The 15,397-nt window shown below is 46.4% G+C and overlaps 1 protein-coding gene across 4 annotated transcripts in view; it reads left to right on the top strand.

Moving 5' to 3' along the window:
* The window catches only part of Zfyve26 (zinc finger FYVE-type containing 26), a 63,657-nt gene that overhangs the window by 4,951 nt on the left and 43,309 nt on the right, over window positions 1-15,397 (top strand). For 2 of the 4 annotated variants that reach the window (XM_063261931.1, XM_039112292.2), the window contains exons 4-14: window positions 1,311-1,400; window positions 3,626-4,148; window positions 5,798-5,919; window positions 6,463-6,627; window positions 6,764-6,852; window positions 7,885-8,045; window positions 9,124-9,327; window positions 11,196-11,804; window positions 12,019-12,105; window positions 13,539-13,607; window positions 14,187-14,338. In XM_063261931.1, coding sequence (XP_063118001.1) covers window positions 1,311-1,400; window positions 3,626-4,148; window positions 5,798-5,919; window positions 6,463-6,627; window positions 6,764-6,852; window positions 7,885-8,045; window positions 9,124-9,327; window positions 11,196-11,804; window positions 12,019-12,105; window positions 13,539-13,607; window positions 14,187-14,338 — 2,271 coding nt within the window. Of the gene's footprint in view, window positions 1-1,310; window positions 1,401-3,625; window positions 4,149-5,797; window positions 5,920-6,462; window positions 6,628-6,763; window positions 6,853-7,881; window positions 8,046-9,123; window positions 9,328-11,195; window positions 11,805-12,018; window positions 12,106-13,538; window positions 13,608-14,186; window positions 14,339-15,397 lie in introns of all 4 variants that reach the window. The other 2 variants (XM_039112291.2, NM_001108038.1) reach the window with 1 other exon arrangement.

Here is a 15,397-nt window from a genome sequence, read left to right as displayed (position 1 = left end):
CAGGCAGAAGGACCTGGGATATAAGGCAAGCCTGTGCTACATAGCAAGCTTGTATCTCAAGAAGGAAAAGGTGGGGTTGGGGATTTAGCTCAGTGGTAGAGCGCTCGCCTAGCAAGTGCAAGGCCCTGGGTTCGGTCCCCAGCTCCGAAAAAAAGAAAAGGGAAAAAAAAAGAAGGAAAAGGCATATGAAATGGACAAACCTTGGAGTTTCAGGCTAATCCTTGTAGGCTTTAGTGTGGTATGCGTGTGTGTGTGTGTGTGTGTGTGTGTGTGTGTGTGTGTGTGTACATATTCATATGGAATATGTGCATGGAATGGCACGTGTGTGTGTGAGGAGGTTGAAATCAGTGTCAAGTCACTTGGGTGTCTTCCTCTATCTTTTTTCTTCCCGAGATGAAGTCTCCCAGTGAACTTAACACTAATCAATTCAGCTATACTGGCTGGCCAGAAAGCTCCCAGGATCCTCCTGAGCTCAGATCATATTCATTCAACCCTAGATATTTATTCTTGTTGTTTGTTTTCTTACTGTGTTTCCATTGTGTTTAGGTATGTGGGTGCTTTGCTTGCGTATGTCTGTGCACCTCAGCGACTGAGCTATTTCTCCAGTGCAGGTTTTGGGTTTTTTTGTTGTTGTTGTTTTTGTTTGGTTGGTTGGTTTGGTTTGGTTTTGCCTCAAAATGTAGCTCCGCCTGGCCCAGAACTCACAATGTAGACCACACTGGCCTTGAACTCACAGATGTCTCCCTGTCTCTGCCTCCCAATTGCTGGGACTAAAGGCTGGCACTAATGGTATGCTCCATCACTAGGTGGGTGCTAGGGATCTAAACTCAGGTCCTCAGGGGAGCAAACGCTTATTCAACTGAGCTACCTTTCCAAACACCAAACATTAATTTAAAGAGAGTTCAAATTTAACCAGCTTAATTGCCATTTAAAGCATCTAAAACCCTATCCAGGAAGGCTGGAGAGATGGCTCAGAAATTAAGAACACTGGCTGCCCTTCTAACGGACCCAGGTTCAATTCCTAGCACCCACATTGTAGTTCACAACCATCTGTAACTCTGGTCTCAGGGATCCGACATCCTCTTCTAGCCTCTGCAGACACAAGGCCTGCACATGGTGCACAGACATATATAAATCACCCATATACATAAAAATAAAAATCAATCTTTTTTTTAAAACGTATCCAGGGGGTTAATGGTTAAAAGTACTTTATCTTAGAGACATAGCAGAAATAAGGGTAACTAAAGAGAAATTGTATTTATTAAGCAAAGCATATGCCTCACCTCTGTAACTGCTTACTCTTCCTCTAGAAATTACTTTCTACTGTTTTCCGGAGAAAACTTGAGTTTCTGTTTTTGTCAGAAGACCTCCAAGGTGGCATTCCAGAGACCATCCTCAAGGTAAGAGAGACTGAGGGCCATTGCAGTTCCTCAACAAATTCAACTTCAGGGCCTTGGGTAGGCAGGTCTCTAAAACGTTAGCTGCCCTCTTTTCAGAGAAAGCAAACCAGGCCCCTCCACGGTAGTTTAGACTAAGTATCAACTTAGGTGACTTTGGAATGGGAAAGCAGATTCATAACAAGCTGTCAACTGTTCTTTGTGTTTTCCCTAGAGGGAACTCACTGCTTGGGTTTAATTTAAGATATTTGAATTGTTGACCAGGAGATGATAGAATTCAAGGACAGGGAGGGGATATATTTGACGGAGTTGTCTTTTAAGACAGATACATTGATGTCTTATAGCTAATCATTACAACAACCTTCTAGGGGCATAATCTAACTTAGTGTTTTTTTGTGAATAGGTCAGCATGCTTGTGTATGCCAATAATCAAGAATTTGAGGCCAGTCTGAGATACACAGTGAAAATCTGTCTCTATTGCCACTCCCCAGAGAAAAGTTAGCAATCAATAGGTGATATAGATACAGTTATCTGTATTTATAGAGATAGCTAGATTGATAGATGATAGATAGATAGATAGATAGATAGATAGATAGATAGATGATAGATAGAAAAAAGTTAGCAATCAATAAATAGATATAATTATATCTATATATAGATAGATAAATATAGATAATAATATATCAACTAACAATTCCTAATTTTTCTGTAACAGATATGGATAACTAGGTAATTATATATATGTATATCAGTTGCTATTCAAGTGCTCAAGACTCACTTCCTCATTTGTTTATTTTAATTCATATCAGTAACAAGCCAAGGGTCTTGCACCTTCCAGGCAGTCACTCTGTCCTTGGCCCACACCCCAGCCTATTGTTTTCTTATGACCCTGCTGCCAGTTAAGGCATATCGTGGTAGGACTCGTATGAGAACTGACTTGAATGAGTTCAAGGGCTCATGGACTTGCAGTTAATAAAAAGCCATCCATGAGCAGCATCTACAGACGTGGGAAACAGTGCACTTCCCATTCCCCTTCAGTCTGGCTATACAGACAGACTACACAGAGTCGGGCTTTTAGCAGTCTAGTTGAGGAGGCAGAACTAACACACATAGAGTTTCTCTGTGTAGCAGCCTTGGCTGTCCTGGAACTTGCTTTGTAGACCAGGCTAGCTTTGAACTCTTAAGATCTGCCTGCCACTGCCTCCTGAGTACTGGGGTTAAAGGCATGTACCACCATGCCTGGCTTATGAGACATTGTTTTTAATAAACCATATTATACTCATTTAATTAAGTCAAAGGTGTGTGGATTAGGATTATTAAGCAAGAGCCTCTGGTGTCTGTTGCTATAACTACCACCGGCTAGGTGATTTGTAAAGCAAAGGTTTCTTTAGTTTATGGTCTGGACACTATGAAGAATAGTATAGCACCGGCGTCCGCTCGGCATCTGGTAGAGCTTTCTTGCTGCACCATAACATGGCAGAGGGCATCACAAAGTGAGAGGGTCTGCCAACTCAGGGATCTCTCATAAGACTGGTAGCAGCATGAGAATGGGCCTTGTGGTTAGAGTCCATCTGATGTTTACTATCTCCCAAAGGCCCAGTCTCCAAATACTAACATGTGAAATCAGAAATTAAGTTTCCAACACGTGAACTATTTTTGTTGTTATTTTGATTTCTTGAGACGATATCTTGCCATAGTCCAAGCTGACCACAAATTCTAAATTGTCCTATCTCAGCCTCCTAAATGCTGGGGTTGCAGGTGTGTGCTGTATACCTGGCTACTGGCACTGGAACTGTTAAGAGGCGCATTCCAACTATAGCAGAAGGATCTAGGACTACACCTTAAAGTATGGACAAAATTCAGACCAGTAGTTAAAAGCTGATATGGAATGGTCTTTCAAAAAATAAGGTGAAGTGCTTTTAGGTGTGCATAATGCCTTGGCCACCTGGTCCTTAATGTATAGTCCTTCATTTAGGTCACCAGTGCACATTTTGGAGAGAGTGAGATAAGACTTGGGTAACTGGGCTGATCACTTTTAACCTCAGTCTCATCAGTAAGATAGGAATAACTAGAGTATCTTTCTCTGGAAATTTTTGTTATGGTTGATGGGTTCTTCTGTGAAGCGCTGTGAAGAGTGGCTAGCTAAAGAAATGCTGTAGAAGTGTTTGCTGCTGCGTACATAACCGTCTGGGTGACCACCACAGTCCCTGTCTTCATTCTCCATCTAGGAGCTGTTTGAAACCTTAGCACAAGGCCCAGCAGGCTGTACATCTGACAGAAGTCAAAGATGGGAGAGCGGGGCCCCTCAGCTCAGCCCTGAAGCTGTCTCCATGCTCTGGAATCTTCTGAAGCAAGCCCCCGGGCCAGCCCAGGCCCTGTTGGAGCTGCTGCTTGAGGAACGCCACAGTGCCAGTCTCTGTCATAGTTCTCTGCAGAAGTCCCTGCTGGACCTCATCCGAAAGGCCTTGCAGACCCTGCGGGACCCTGCCTCTCAGCCCGCTGGGGTGACCGACGCTGTCTGTGGAGCCCTTCAGGCTCTGTGTTGCACTGCTGAGCTACCAGAGGGCGAATGGCACGTCCTATGTGAGGAGCTGTTGGAGACCTGCAGAACTGAGGGCAGTCCCCTGAAGGAGGAACGGCTACTTGGTTGCCTGTTGCACAAGGCTGGACGGAGCCTACTGTCCCTCTATGGCCACACCTATGCAGAGAAGGTGGCAGAAAGGCCACCAAAGGCCTCACTTTCAGGAAAAGGTATGTTCTTTCACCATTTCTCTCTCTTTTTTTTTTTTTTTTTTTTTTTTTTATTAACTTGAGTATTTCTTATATACATTTCGAGTGTTATTCCCTTTCCCGGTTTCCGGGCAAACATCCCCCTCCCCCCTCCCCTTCCTTATGGGTGTTCCCTTCCCAACCCTCCCCCCATTGTCGCCCTCCCCCCAACAGTCTAGTTCAATGGGGGTTCAGTCTTAGCAGGACCCAGGGCTTCCCCTTCCACTGGTGCTCTTACTAGGATATTCATTGCTACATATGAGGTCAGAGTCCAGGGTCAGCCCATGTATAGTCTTTAGGTAGTGGCTTAGTCCCTGGAAGCTCTGGTTGCTTGGCATTGTTGTACATATGGGGTCTCGAGCCCCTTCAAGATCTTCCAGTTCTTTCTCTGATTCCTTCAACGGGGGTCCTATTCTCAGTTCAGTGGTTTGCTGCTGGCATTCGCCTCTGTATTTGCTGTATTCTGGCTGTGTCTCTCAGGAGCGATCTACATCCAGCTCCTGTCGGTCTGCACTTCTTTGCTTCATCCATCTTGTCTAATTGGGTGGCTGTATATGTATGGGCCACATGTGGGGCAGGCTCTGAATGGGTGTTCCTTCAGTCTTTCTACTTGGGTAATTTCAATCTCCCCAGCCCTTCTGAAACTCGGGACTAACTGTTGTTGTACTTGCTTGTTGTCTAAGACAAGAGAGGCTAAGCCAAAATATGTAGAGTATTTCATAATTGTTTGTCTGTCGGTTTCTTTTTTTGTTTGTTTGCTTGATTAAATCAGAGCTTAAAAAAAATAACAGGAAGCCAGTTGGTGGTAGTGCAGGCCTTTAATCCCAGCAGCCAGAACAGAGGCAAACAGAGCTTTGTGAGGTTGAGGTCAGCATGGTCTACAGATCGAGTTCCAGAAGAGCTTTTTGGTCTCAGAAAAACTACTAATACTAATAATAACAACAACAATAAATAATAACAATAACAATAAAAGAGAAAAGAGCTTTGCAGAAGCTGCTAAGAGGAATGAAGCATCTTTAGGATAAAGTGTAAACTATTGGATTTAGCTTTTCACAAGAGTCTACTCTTGGGCCAGAAAGATCAGTGGGTAAAGATGCTTGCCACACTAGCCCAGTAATCTGAGTTTGATCCCCGTAATCCATATAAAAGTGGAAGGAAAAAATAGATTCCACAACATTGTCCTCTGACCTCCATAATATACACATACACACACACACACACACACACACACACACACACACACACACACACACACACACATCATCAATCATCATCATCATCATCACCACCATCATAGTAATTTGTTTTTAGGTTTTGGGTGTTTTATTGGGCTTTTTTTGGTTTGATTTGGTTTTAGTTTTTTGGTTTTTTTTCAAGACAGGATTTCTCTGTGTAGCCTTGGCTATCATGGAGCTCACTCTGTAGACCAGGCTGGCTTCAAACTCACAGAGATCACCTGCCTCTCCCTCCCTAGTGCTGGGATTGATGGCGTGCACCACCACTGCCTGGCTAATAAATTTCAATAAAGCCACGCGCCTAGCCTCACGTGGCTTGGTCTTCATTGTGGGCTGTAGCATAAGAAAAGGGAGTTTGCCTGGTAACCTTTCTGCTGTGATGTTCCATCTCCCCAGATCATCCTGATCCTGAGCGGGCGATGCTGGCCCTGTTCTCCACTCCTGACCCAGCCCACGCGTGGAAAATGGCCTTTTTCTACTGCCTGAGTAACAACAAACACTTCCTGGAGCAGATCCTTGTGAGTTGAGCTTAATTGCTGTCCATCGTAGAAGAACCCAGAACTCTCTCCCACTTATGTATTCAACTCCTACAATCTAATTAGCGACAAACCCTCTGGTTGTCATCCTGCAGCCCCTAGAGAGAGACCTCTAAGGATCAGTTCTGTTCATGATGGATGCTGTAGTCACTTTCATTCTGTTGGACCTTTGGTAGGAAGTAAGATGTTAGCTGTGTGTCGGCTCTCTGGAGGATGTAGAAAGCAAAGGCCATGGCAGCCATGCTAGGTCTAGCTGCCAGGGATGTTTAACTCCTAACTCTCACCTTCCCGATTACAACTGAACTTTATTTATGAATCCCATCTTGTAAGCCATGTACTATGTGAAGAGACGGGGTTATAACAGAAGTCTGTCCCTCGCTTCAAATTGCTTAGCACGCTGTGCTTTGGGGACATTCATTTTTATGTAACCAACTATTTGTGTCATTATCAGCATCCCATCCTAAGGAAGCTGGAAGTCATCCTTTCCCGTTCAGGTAGCCACCTATGGTGACCTTTGGCTTGCAGGTAACGGCACTGACCCTGTTGAAAGAGGAAGATTTCCCAAGCCTTGGATACCTGCTTGATAGAGAATTCAGGCCTCTCAGTCACCTGCTCGTGCTCCTGGGCTGGACACACTGCCAGAGCCTTGAATCAGCTAAGAGACTACTCCAGACTCTCTACAGGAACCAGGTACCTCATTCAGCACCTCAGGGTGCTCCAGAAGCAAATACCATGGGGCTTTGGGCCTACACAGAGATCAGTCTCTAGTCAGCCAGTGTCTGATGCCAGGTGTCTAAGTCAGCATGTTTCTTCTACGTTGACATAGGACCAAGGCCATGATGAGCTTCTCAGGGATGCCTGTGAAGGATTGTGGGCTCACTTAGAAGTCTTGGAGTGGTGTGTACAGCAGAGCAGGTATGTACCTGAGAAGTCATTCCCTTCCTACCCTACCTGAGGCAGACTCAATCCTGTGCTCCATTTCTGAGAAAGGAAAATTGATACTGTTAGCCAGGCAGGAATAATTGTTAAACTAGGAGTTAGGGAAAACATAATGACCACGTTCCACTTGCAACCATTGTGCCACAGCCAGAGGCTAACTCAGAGTCTGACAGAACAACAGCTCACAGTCCCTAGACGTGTACTACAACGCACTGTTCCGAGCCCCTCAGAAGATAATCAGTCCTCACAGCATTCCAGTGGAGGAGACGCCAACAGGATTCTCACTTTAAACATGGGACCCTCGTGGCCACTCACTCTTATAATCTCAGTACCTGGGAAGCAGAAGCAGGCTGGTCTCTCTGAATTCACAGGCAGCCCATTCTACATAGCAGGTTCCAGAAAAGCAAAGGTTACCTAGTGAGACCATGCCTCAAAAAACACAATCACCCCCCAAAAAGGTGAGGTACTGAAGCCCAGAACTGTTAAATAATCTGCACAGAGTTATACAGCAAGTAAATTATCATCCATATTCTTAGCCATATATTTTTCTGGGTCATATTTTATTCAACCTATGTTCATTGGATGTATATGAAACCCTGTATTTTCCTAGTAACTTAGCCCAGATCTGAGCTTCCCTTTAGTACTTTGTTCATCTCACCCATGCTCATAAAGTAGTCAGAGGGGTGAGCAGGGAGGGGTCCTTACTCAAAGAAAGGCAAAGAAACTTATTTCAGAGCTACAGAGCAAGTAGAACTTAGGAACTTGTGTCATCTAAGACACCACTGAGCAGGAAGGTTCTTCCTCCATCCTTTCTAGACAAGTATCTAACTTGGTGGATTCAGTTCCCTCCAAGTGAATAAATGTCATTTTTTTTCCTAGACCTATGAAAGATAGTTTGAGAAAGTGAAACCTGAAGTATTACAGGTCAGAGAAGGACAGACTTGTCCTCTGCCAGGCAACATTATAAACGGCCTCCCTCCCCACCCTCTCATTGTTCCCTTCCAGCAGCCTCATACCAAAGAGAGAGCTCTTGTGTCACTTACATGGTGGAGACAGCCACTCAGTGCTCTACTCTCTCCATCACCTTACAAACCTTCCAGCCCTCAGGGAGGAAGAAGTCCTCAAGCTGTTACAGAAGGTGCCAACCAAGGACCTCCAGGGAGAGCATGGTAAGCTGGCCAGGATTCCCTCTGAAGAGTCTCTCACATGACTCTCGAAGTATGAGATGAGTCTAGGCATGGTTGCCAGGATACCCGGTAGGCAGTTGGTCCAGCAGGTATCCTTCGAAGTATTGGTGTTCCCCAAGTCTGATTAGATAGTGGCATCCCTCCCCTCTGCCACGGAGGTGTAGAGAATCCTGTGGACATGATCCCATTGTCACCCTGTGGAGTCATGGCAGGACCAACTAGAGTGTCAGTGAAGCCATGCTATGAAATGCCATCTGCATTCTCAGCTCTGTGGAAATCCTTGGTGCGTGGACTCATAAACTTCCTCACGGCACATTTGCGCCTCCTTTGGACTCTGTTGAACAGAACAAGAAGTTTGGAGGAAAGGCTTGCCAGAAACAAAAACACTGCATTTTAACCTTTGTTTTTTGTTTTTTTGTTTTGTTTCCTGAAAAATCAAGACCCCATCTTTCTCCTTGCTATCTAAAAGTATCGCCATAGTGCGTCACATTCCGCTACACAGGTCAGATGAGAACAGATGTCTCCAGCAGGAAGATGTTGCTTTCATTTACTTTCCAAAAAAATCTGCCACAAGCCAGTGTCACCACAAACCGTTGTCACCACGTTCCTCCCCCCCAAACCCCACTAGCATTCCCACCCAGAAAGATGGGCAACTCGTTTAGCAAATTCCACCTACCCCAAATAGAATTCTGATTCACACCTATAGGCAAGTGCAAAAAGCTTCCAAGGATGTATTTGAGATCTGGCCCCTGAACCCACTGAGATGTACTTGGAGCTTGGGACTTAAACTTAAGAAGGAACAGCAATAGGACCATGGCTAGGGTACAACCACATGAGGGAGAAGATAGGGCCCAGGCAGTGGCGGCCATGCATCCTATAGAGGAAGACTGAGAGGGAAACGAAAGCACAGAGGACAAAGCTGGGGTTGACCAGGGGAAAGGCCTGGAGGGTTGCAGGTCAGACAGGCAGCAGGGTAAGAACCAGGTCAACCCTCTTTGCTTCAGCCGTGCTTGCTGCTGTCTGAAAAGGTTACCTCTGAACCTTTGTTTCTATGCTTCAGATACCCATGATGCCTCAGTCCCTGAACACCTGAGCCAGTGTCAGAGCTTGACCCTCTACCAAGGCTTCTGTGCCATGAAGTATGCGGTCTACGCCCTCTGTGTGAACTCACATCAGCACTCTCAGTGTCCGGACTGCAGAGACAGTGCCTCCTCTGAGGAGCTGGCCTTGGTGGAGCCAGGCAGGGATTCTCTCCCTTCCCCAGGTACAGAGCTTCCCTGCCCCTGGCATGTGCAGACACCTTCCCCAGTGACTGCTTTGTGTGGTTCTCACCTTCTTCCTTGATTTGAAAATGCTCAGGAATAATTATATACATTTGTTAACCTCTGCATCAGAAGGACCTGTTTACATCTTGATGGGTCTTATTCTGATCATCTAGCATAGTATGTGCCAAATGTTTTCTTTTGTAGTAGACACCATAGTGAGAATAGCATTTCAGAGGTTGAAGAGCTGACCCTGTGGTTGAATGGAGGTGGTGCACACCTTTAATCCCAGCACTCAGAAGGCAGAGGCAGGTGGATTTCTTCTGCCTTTGAGGCTAGCCTGGTCTACACAGTGAGTTCAAGGACAGCCAGGGATGCACAGAGAAACCCTGTCTCAAAAACAACAACACAACAAAATAAAACAAAAAGCACTAACTGGGCTGGAGAGATGGCTCAGTGGTTAAGAGCACTGTCTGCTCTTCCAGAGGTCCTGAGTTCAAATCCCAGCAACTACGTGGTGGCTAACATCCATCTGTAATGGGATCTGATGCCCTCTTCTGGTGTGTCAAAGGCAGCCGCAGTGTGCTCACATACAATAAATAAATATTAAAAAAAAAAAGCACTGGCTGCTCTTTCAGAGTCAAATTTCAGTTCCCAGCACACATGACAGTGTTTAACTGTCTGTAACTGTTGTAGTCCCATGGGATCCAGTGCCCTCTTCTGATGTACAGATGTGCATGCCAACAAAGCACCCACATACATAAAATACATAAATACATAGATCATTTAAAAAATAGAAGACCTCTCTCTCTCTCTCTCTCTCTCTCTCTCTCTCTCTCTCTCTCTCCTCACGTGCTCTTTCTCTCATTCTCTTCCTTCTCTCTCCCCATGGTGACTTCCCTGGCTTCTATCCTTGGGGTCAGTGAACTTGCCTGAGAGCATCTTCCCAGTAAACCTGTCTATGTATGTAAAATAATAACAATAATAATAATATTTCTTATCAACTCTGGTATAAACATGGGAATGCAGTGTATGTCTTTATGTATGTATGCATTAATGTATGTGAGATATAAATCAAAGCTTAGTATTAGGAAGCAGCACTCCAAGTGGAACAGACTTACGATTCTTTCTCCTTCCTTCCTTCCTTCCCTCCTTCCCTTCTTCCTTCCTAAGTCATACTGTGTGGTCAGTCCAAATGGAAACTGATGCAGCCTAGTCTGGTCTCTAACTCTGAAGCCTCCAAACACTGGGATCGCAGGCATGAACTACCAAGCTTCGCTCTACTTCCCCTCCTTCTCCCCCTCCCCCTCCTTCTCTTGTTTTAATTTTTTTTTAGATTATTTTTAATATATGTGGGTGTTTTGCCTGCATGTAGCTCTGTTACTATGCACATGCCTGGGGCCCACAGAGGCCAGAAAACAGCTTCAGCCCTCCTTAGAACTGGAGATGCGGAGGTCGTAAACCATCTCTACAGATGTAGGGTTTTAAACCCAGATCCTCTAGAAAGCAGCCGTGCTCTTAACCACTGAACCTTCAGCCCCTTCTTTTTTAGGGAAGTTTCATTCTGTAGCTCAGGCTGGCCTTGAACTTGTGGCAACCCTCCTGCCTCAGCCTTCAGAATGCTGGGATCAGAATTGCACCACCACATTCTTGTGGGATAAGAGACCTAGGCAGCCTGAGATCCTCTTTAAGCATCATGGGAAGTTAAAGTAGAATTGAGGGATAAGGAGTCCATGTTCTTTAATCCGTAGTGCTGAAATACGGAGCATTTGCCGTAGATGGGGAAGTTTAGGAACAGAAGCACCGCATTGTTCAGTAGGCTGTGCTTTCTAACGTCGCTCTCCCTGGTCTCTTCCTCATCTGTCCTTAGGTGCTTCACATCTCTTCCCAACATACCTGGCCAGGTGCCGACAGTATTTACAGCGCATCCCCGACTCTCTGTGCCTGGAAATTCTCGAAAACATCTTCTCGTTGCTCCTCATTACCTCCGCCGACCTTCACCCCGAGCCTCACCTGCCAGAGGACTATGCCGAGGACGATGACATCGAGGGGAAAGGCCCTTGGGGTTTGTGGTCTCCATCAGAGAGCCCTCAGCACATAGCTGCAACTGAGAGGAGGTCAGAGCGGGCTTCCATGGGACCCAGGGACCTTGCTCCTACAGGGCCAGGCTGTCCAAAGGGAGAACCGAAAGACAATTCACCAGGGCCTCACACACACAGCTTTTTGGACCTGAAGCACTTTACCAGTAGCCTGAGTGGATTCCTGGCTGACGAGTTTGCAATAGGAGCTTTCCTCAGCCTTATTCAGGAGCAGCTCAATGAGCTCAGCAGCCACAGGACTCCCGAGGAGACAGAACTACTGGAAGACCAGAGCTGTTGGGCAGCCAGAGATGGACTGCAGGGCCGCCTGCACAGGTTCTCAAAGGTTCTCTCCGAGGCACAGTGGCGGTACAAAGTGGTTACAAGCAACCAGAGCTCAGGTGAGAGGAGGGGTCAGAACTAGAACGTCTAGAAAGTAGGAAAGGAGAAAGCCCCAGCAGTGTGGGCAAGGGGCAGGCATGTGGGAACCACCACACCCTCATCCAGGGCATATGACATGGCAGCCCAGGGCACTGCTGCAAACCTTAATGAAGATTGCCCCACCTGGTTCCACAAGATCAAACCTGGTCACCGTGCCTATGTTTGCTGTTTCAGAAGAGCAACCTTCCCGAAGATATCGGCCCACTGCCAAGAGGCATTCTAGTCTCCGCCGAGGTCGTAGGACCAGAAGGACCCGGGCAGGTGATCTAAAGAATTCTCTTCTCAGGCCTTGTTCCCAGTCACCTGACAAAGAGGCATACGCATGCTTGTCGTCTGTTCTTTTAGGCAGAGCATATGGTCAAAAATACAAAAGCATCATCCCACTCCACGTCAGGCCTTAACAGTTTCCTACATAGCCATGCAGAAACACAACATGCCTATCCTTTCACATATTCCCAAGCACACGAGCGTGCACACACGCACACCTGCACACACACGCACACACACACCTGCACACACACACCTGCACATGCACACACACCTGCACACACACACACGTACACACACCTGCACACACACACACACCTGTGTGCACAAACACACACCTGCACATGCACATACACACACCTGCACATGCACACACACACCTGCGCACACACACACACACACCTGCACACACACACACACCTGCACATGCACACACACACCTGCACATGCACACACACACCTGCACATGCACACACACACCTGCACATGCACACACACACCTGCGCGCACACACACACACACCTGCACACACACACACACCTGCACATGCACACACACACCTGCACATGCACACACACACCTGCACATGCACACACACACCTGCGTGCACAAACACACACCTGCACATGCACACACACACCTGCACACACACATGTACACACACCTGCACACACACACACACATGCACACACACATACACACATGCACACACACACACAGAATGTAAACACTCTGAGTAGGGCAAGGCTGACATGAGAGAAACCTGGGAAACTGCGTGGTGGTGTCACACAGCTCTGATGCTTCTCAGGTGATTGGTTTGAGACACAGGCAGAGTCTGTGTCCACCCGAGTCACACAACCCGAGCATATGCACCCCATTTCCTTTTCTCCACAGCTGACTCTACCCATGGGGCTGCCTCAACAGGGGACCAAGGGGATAACCTTGGTGGATGACACAGCCTCCATGAGGCCACACTAGGCCAGACAGCCTCCATTGGCACTGAGGACACTGAAACTGAGCAGATTCTCCCCGCTGGGCTTTGAATCAAGCGGCTTCTGCAGGCCACAGGCTACACTGTATTTCCTCCCTTTTCATATCTGAAGACACATCCTCTGTGTCAGAAATGTCATGACCTCCTTGTGTCCCATTGTTTCCTGGTCATGATAGTTGTGCCTTTGTTTGACCAAACTGTGGATAGTGCTTAGTCTTTAGATGTTGCTCACATGTTCCTAGGACTCTTAAGATCCCACATGGTAAAAGCCATTGGTATAAACTGCCACCCAGAGAGTTCTGGAACCGCATCATACCCACCCTCCATCCTGAGTCAACCTTTAGCCTAGTCTAGGCTGATCTTGGCTTGTAGTCTGACTCTGCACTTTGTACACTACATGGAGTTGCTGACTAAGTGTTTGATCTCTTACCTCTAGATGGCCGGGAACGAGGCTCCAACCCTTCCCTGGAAGGTACAAGTAGTGAGCTGAGCACAAGTACTTCAGGTGTGTGCGTCCCAGCCAGCTGCTACCTATAGACTGCTTGCCCTGGTGCACTCCTGCCACGCCCTGTGGTATAACACTAGAACTGAAGCTTTGTTCGAGGTTTATTCTTGCAGATAGCAGCAGAAGTCAGCTGGGGAAGGGGAAAAGGCTCCCTCAGTTCAGTTATCCAGCAATGAGAAGAAGGGGACTGTTCAAGGGAGGTAGTTGGTCCTTATATCCTAAGACGGCAGTAAATGTTTAGTCTTTGTTAATGGGGTCATGACTGGCAGTTATTTAGGGAGAGAAAGAAGAGAAGGGCTTCATTAAGAAGCTCTTTCTAACCCAGGTAGTGGCGGTGCATGCCTTTAATCCCAGCACTCGGGAGGCGGGGGCAGTTGGATCTCTGTAAGTTTAAGGACAGCCTGGACTACAGAGTGAGTTCTAGAACAGCCAGGGCCACACAGAGAAACCCTGTCTTGAGTAAACAGCAATAATAGCAGAAGTCATTTACAAATCTTTTAGAGAAAACATAGGAATATGGAGAGAGATGACAACTAGTTTTTTGCCCCATAATGTCTCCAACTTTCGTACACCCAACAGAAGGGAGTCTGAGTGCTGTGTCTGGGCAGGTGGAGGCAGACAACCGGTTTCAGCCCCAACCTCAGAGTTCGATCATCCCTATGATGTTCTCCCCGCCAGAGTCTCTGCTGGCATCCTGCATCCTCAGGGGGAACTTTGCAGAAGCCCATCAGGTAAGCAGAGCCACACCTCATCATGGTAAAGCCTGCTGAGTGAGCCCCTAACTGGCTGTCACATCCTGCCTCAGGGAAAGCTAAATGTATGTGACACCAAAAGTACCTGGGCGTGCTCGCAGGATGTCCCGCTGAGCAAAAGAAATGGAAAGGAATTTGTAAGTGTTCGGGCCCTGTGTTCAGTACTGCAGGCTTAGAGACATTGAGTTATTTGTGTTCCTAATAGAAGTCGTATGTTAATAAAATAAAATACCCACAATCTCACTATCTCATAGCTGTGAAACTTTTGTTTTTTTCTTCATACTTCTGTGAACATATCTGTATTTTTATATAGTTAAAAATCAGATGGGGTTGGGGATTTGGTTCAGTGGTAGAGCGCTTGCCTAGCAAGTGCAAGGCCCTGGGTTCAGTCCCCAGCTCTGAAAAAAAAAAAGAAAAAAAAAATCAGAGCTGGTCATGGTAATGCACACCTTTAATCTCCACACAAGGGAGATAGAGGTAGTTGGATCTCTGAGTTTGAGGCCAGCCTGGTCTACAGAGCAAGTTCTAGGACAACCAGGGCTACATAAAGAAACCCTGTCTTGAAAAAAATCACTTCTGGTAATAAATAGAATGACAGTTCATTCACCACACAGCATAGAAGTAGCAAACTGGAGAGCTCTGGTATGTAAGGAAATTAGCAGTCAAAAGACTCAAGCCCGCCAAGCCTTGATCCTCCCTGGAGAATTGTTGCTCAGTATATAATTCCTGCTTTTCCCACCTTATAGTGGCTAAGAAGATTATACAGAAGTCATGAGGAGCGCAGGAACCATGTGCTGTCTAAACTTAATAGCATTAAGTACCACTTATGCTTCAAACACTCAATGTGTTTTTTGAAAATTATTGCTGGTCCATGACCAAACGTTTAGGTTAGAATTTTCTCTGATGTGACTGCAGTTGCTAAGTAGATCTAGGGGAAACTCTATGCTGAGATGATCTTTCCTTAATTCCCCCAGTACCTTTTAGAGTTCCTACTTTAATAAATAGGAACCTCTGGACAAGATAGGGGATCCTACCCCC

The sequence above is a fragment of the Rattus norvegicus genome, chromosome 6 (genome assembly GCF_036323735.1).
Source record: "Rattus norvegicus strain BN/NHsdMcwi chromosome 6, GRCr8, whole genome shotgun sequence".
Lineage (NCBI taxonomy): Eukaryota > Metazoa > Chordata > Mammalia > Rodentia > Muridae > Rattus > Rattus norvegicus.
Note: the sequence above shows the minus strand (reverse complement) of the source record. Positions and strands in the feature narration are given on the sequence as shown.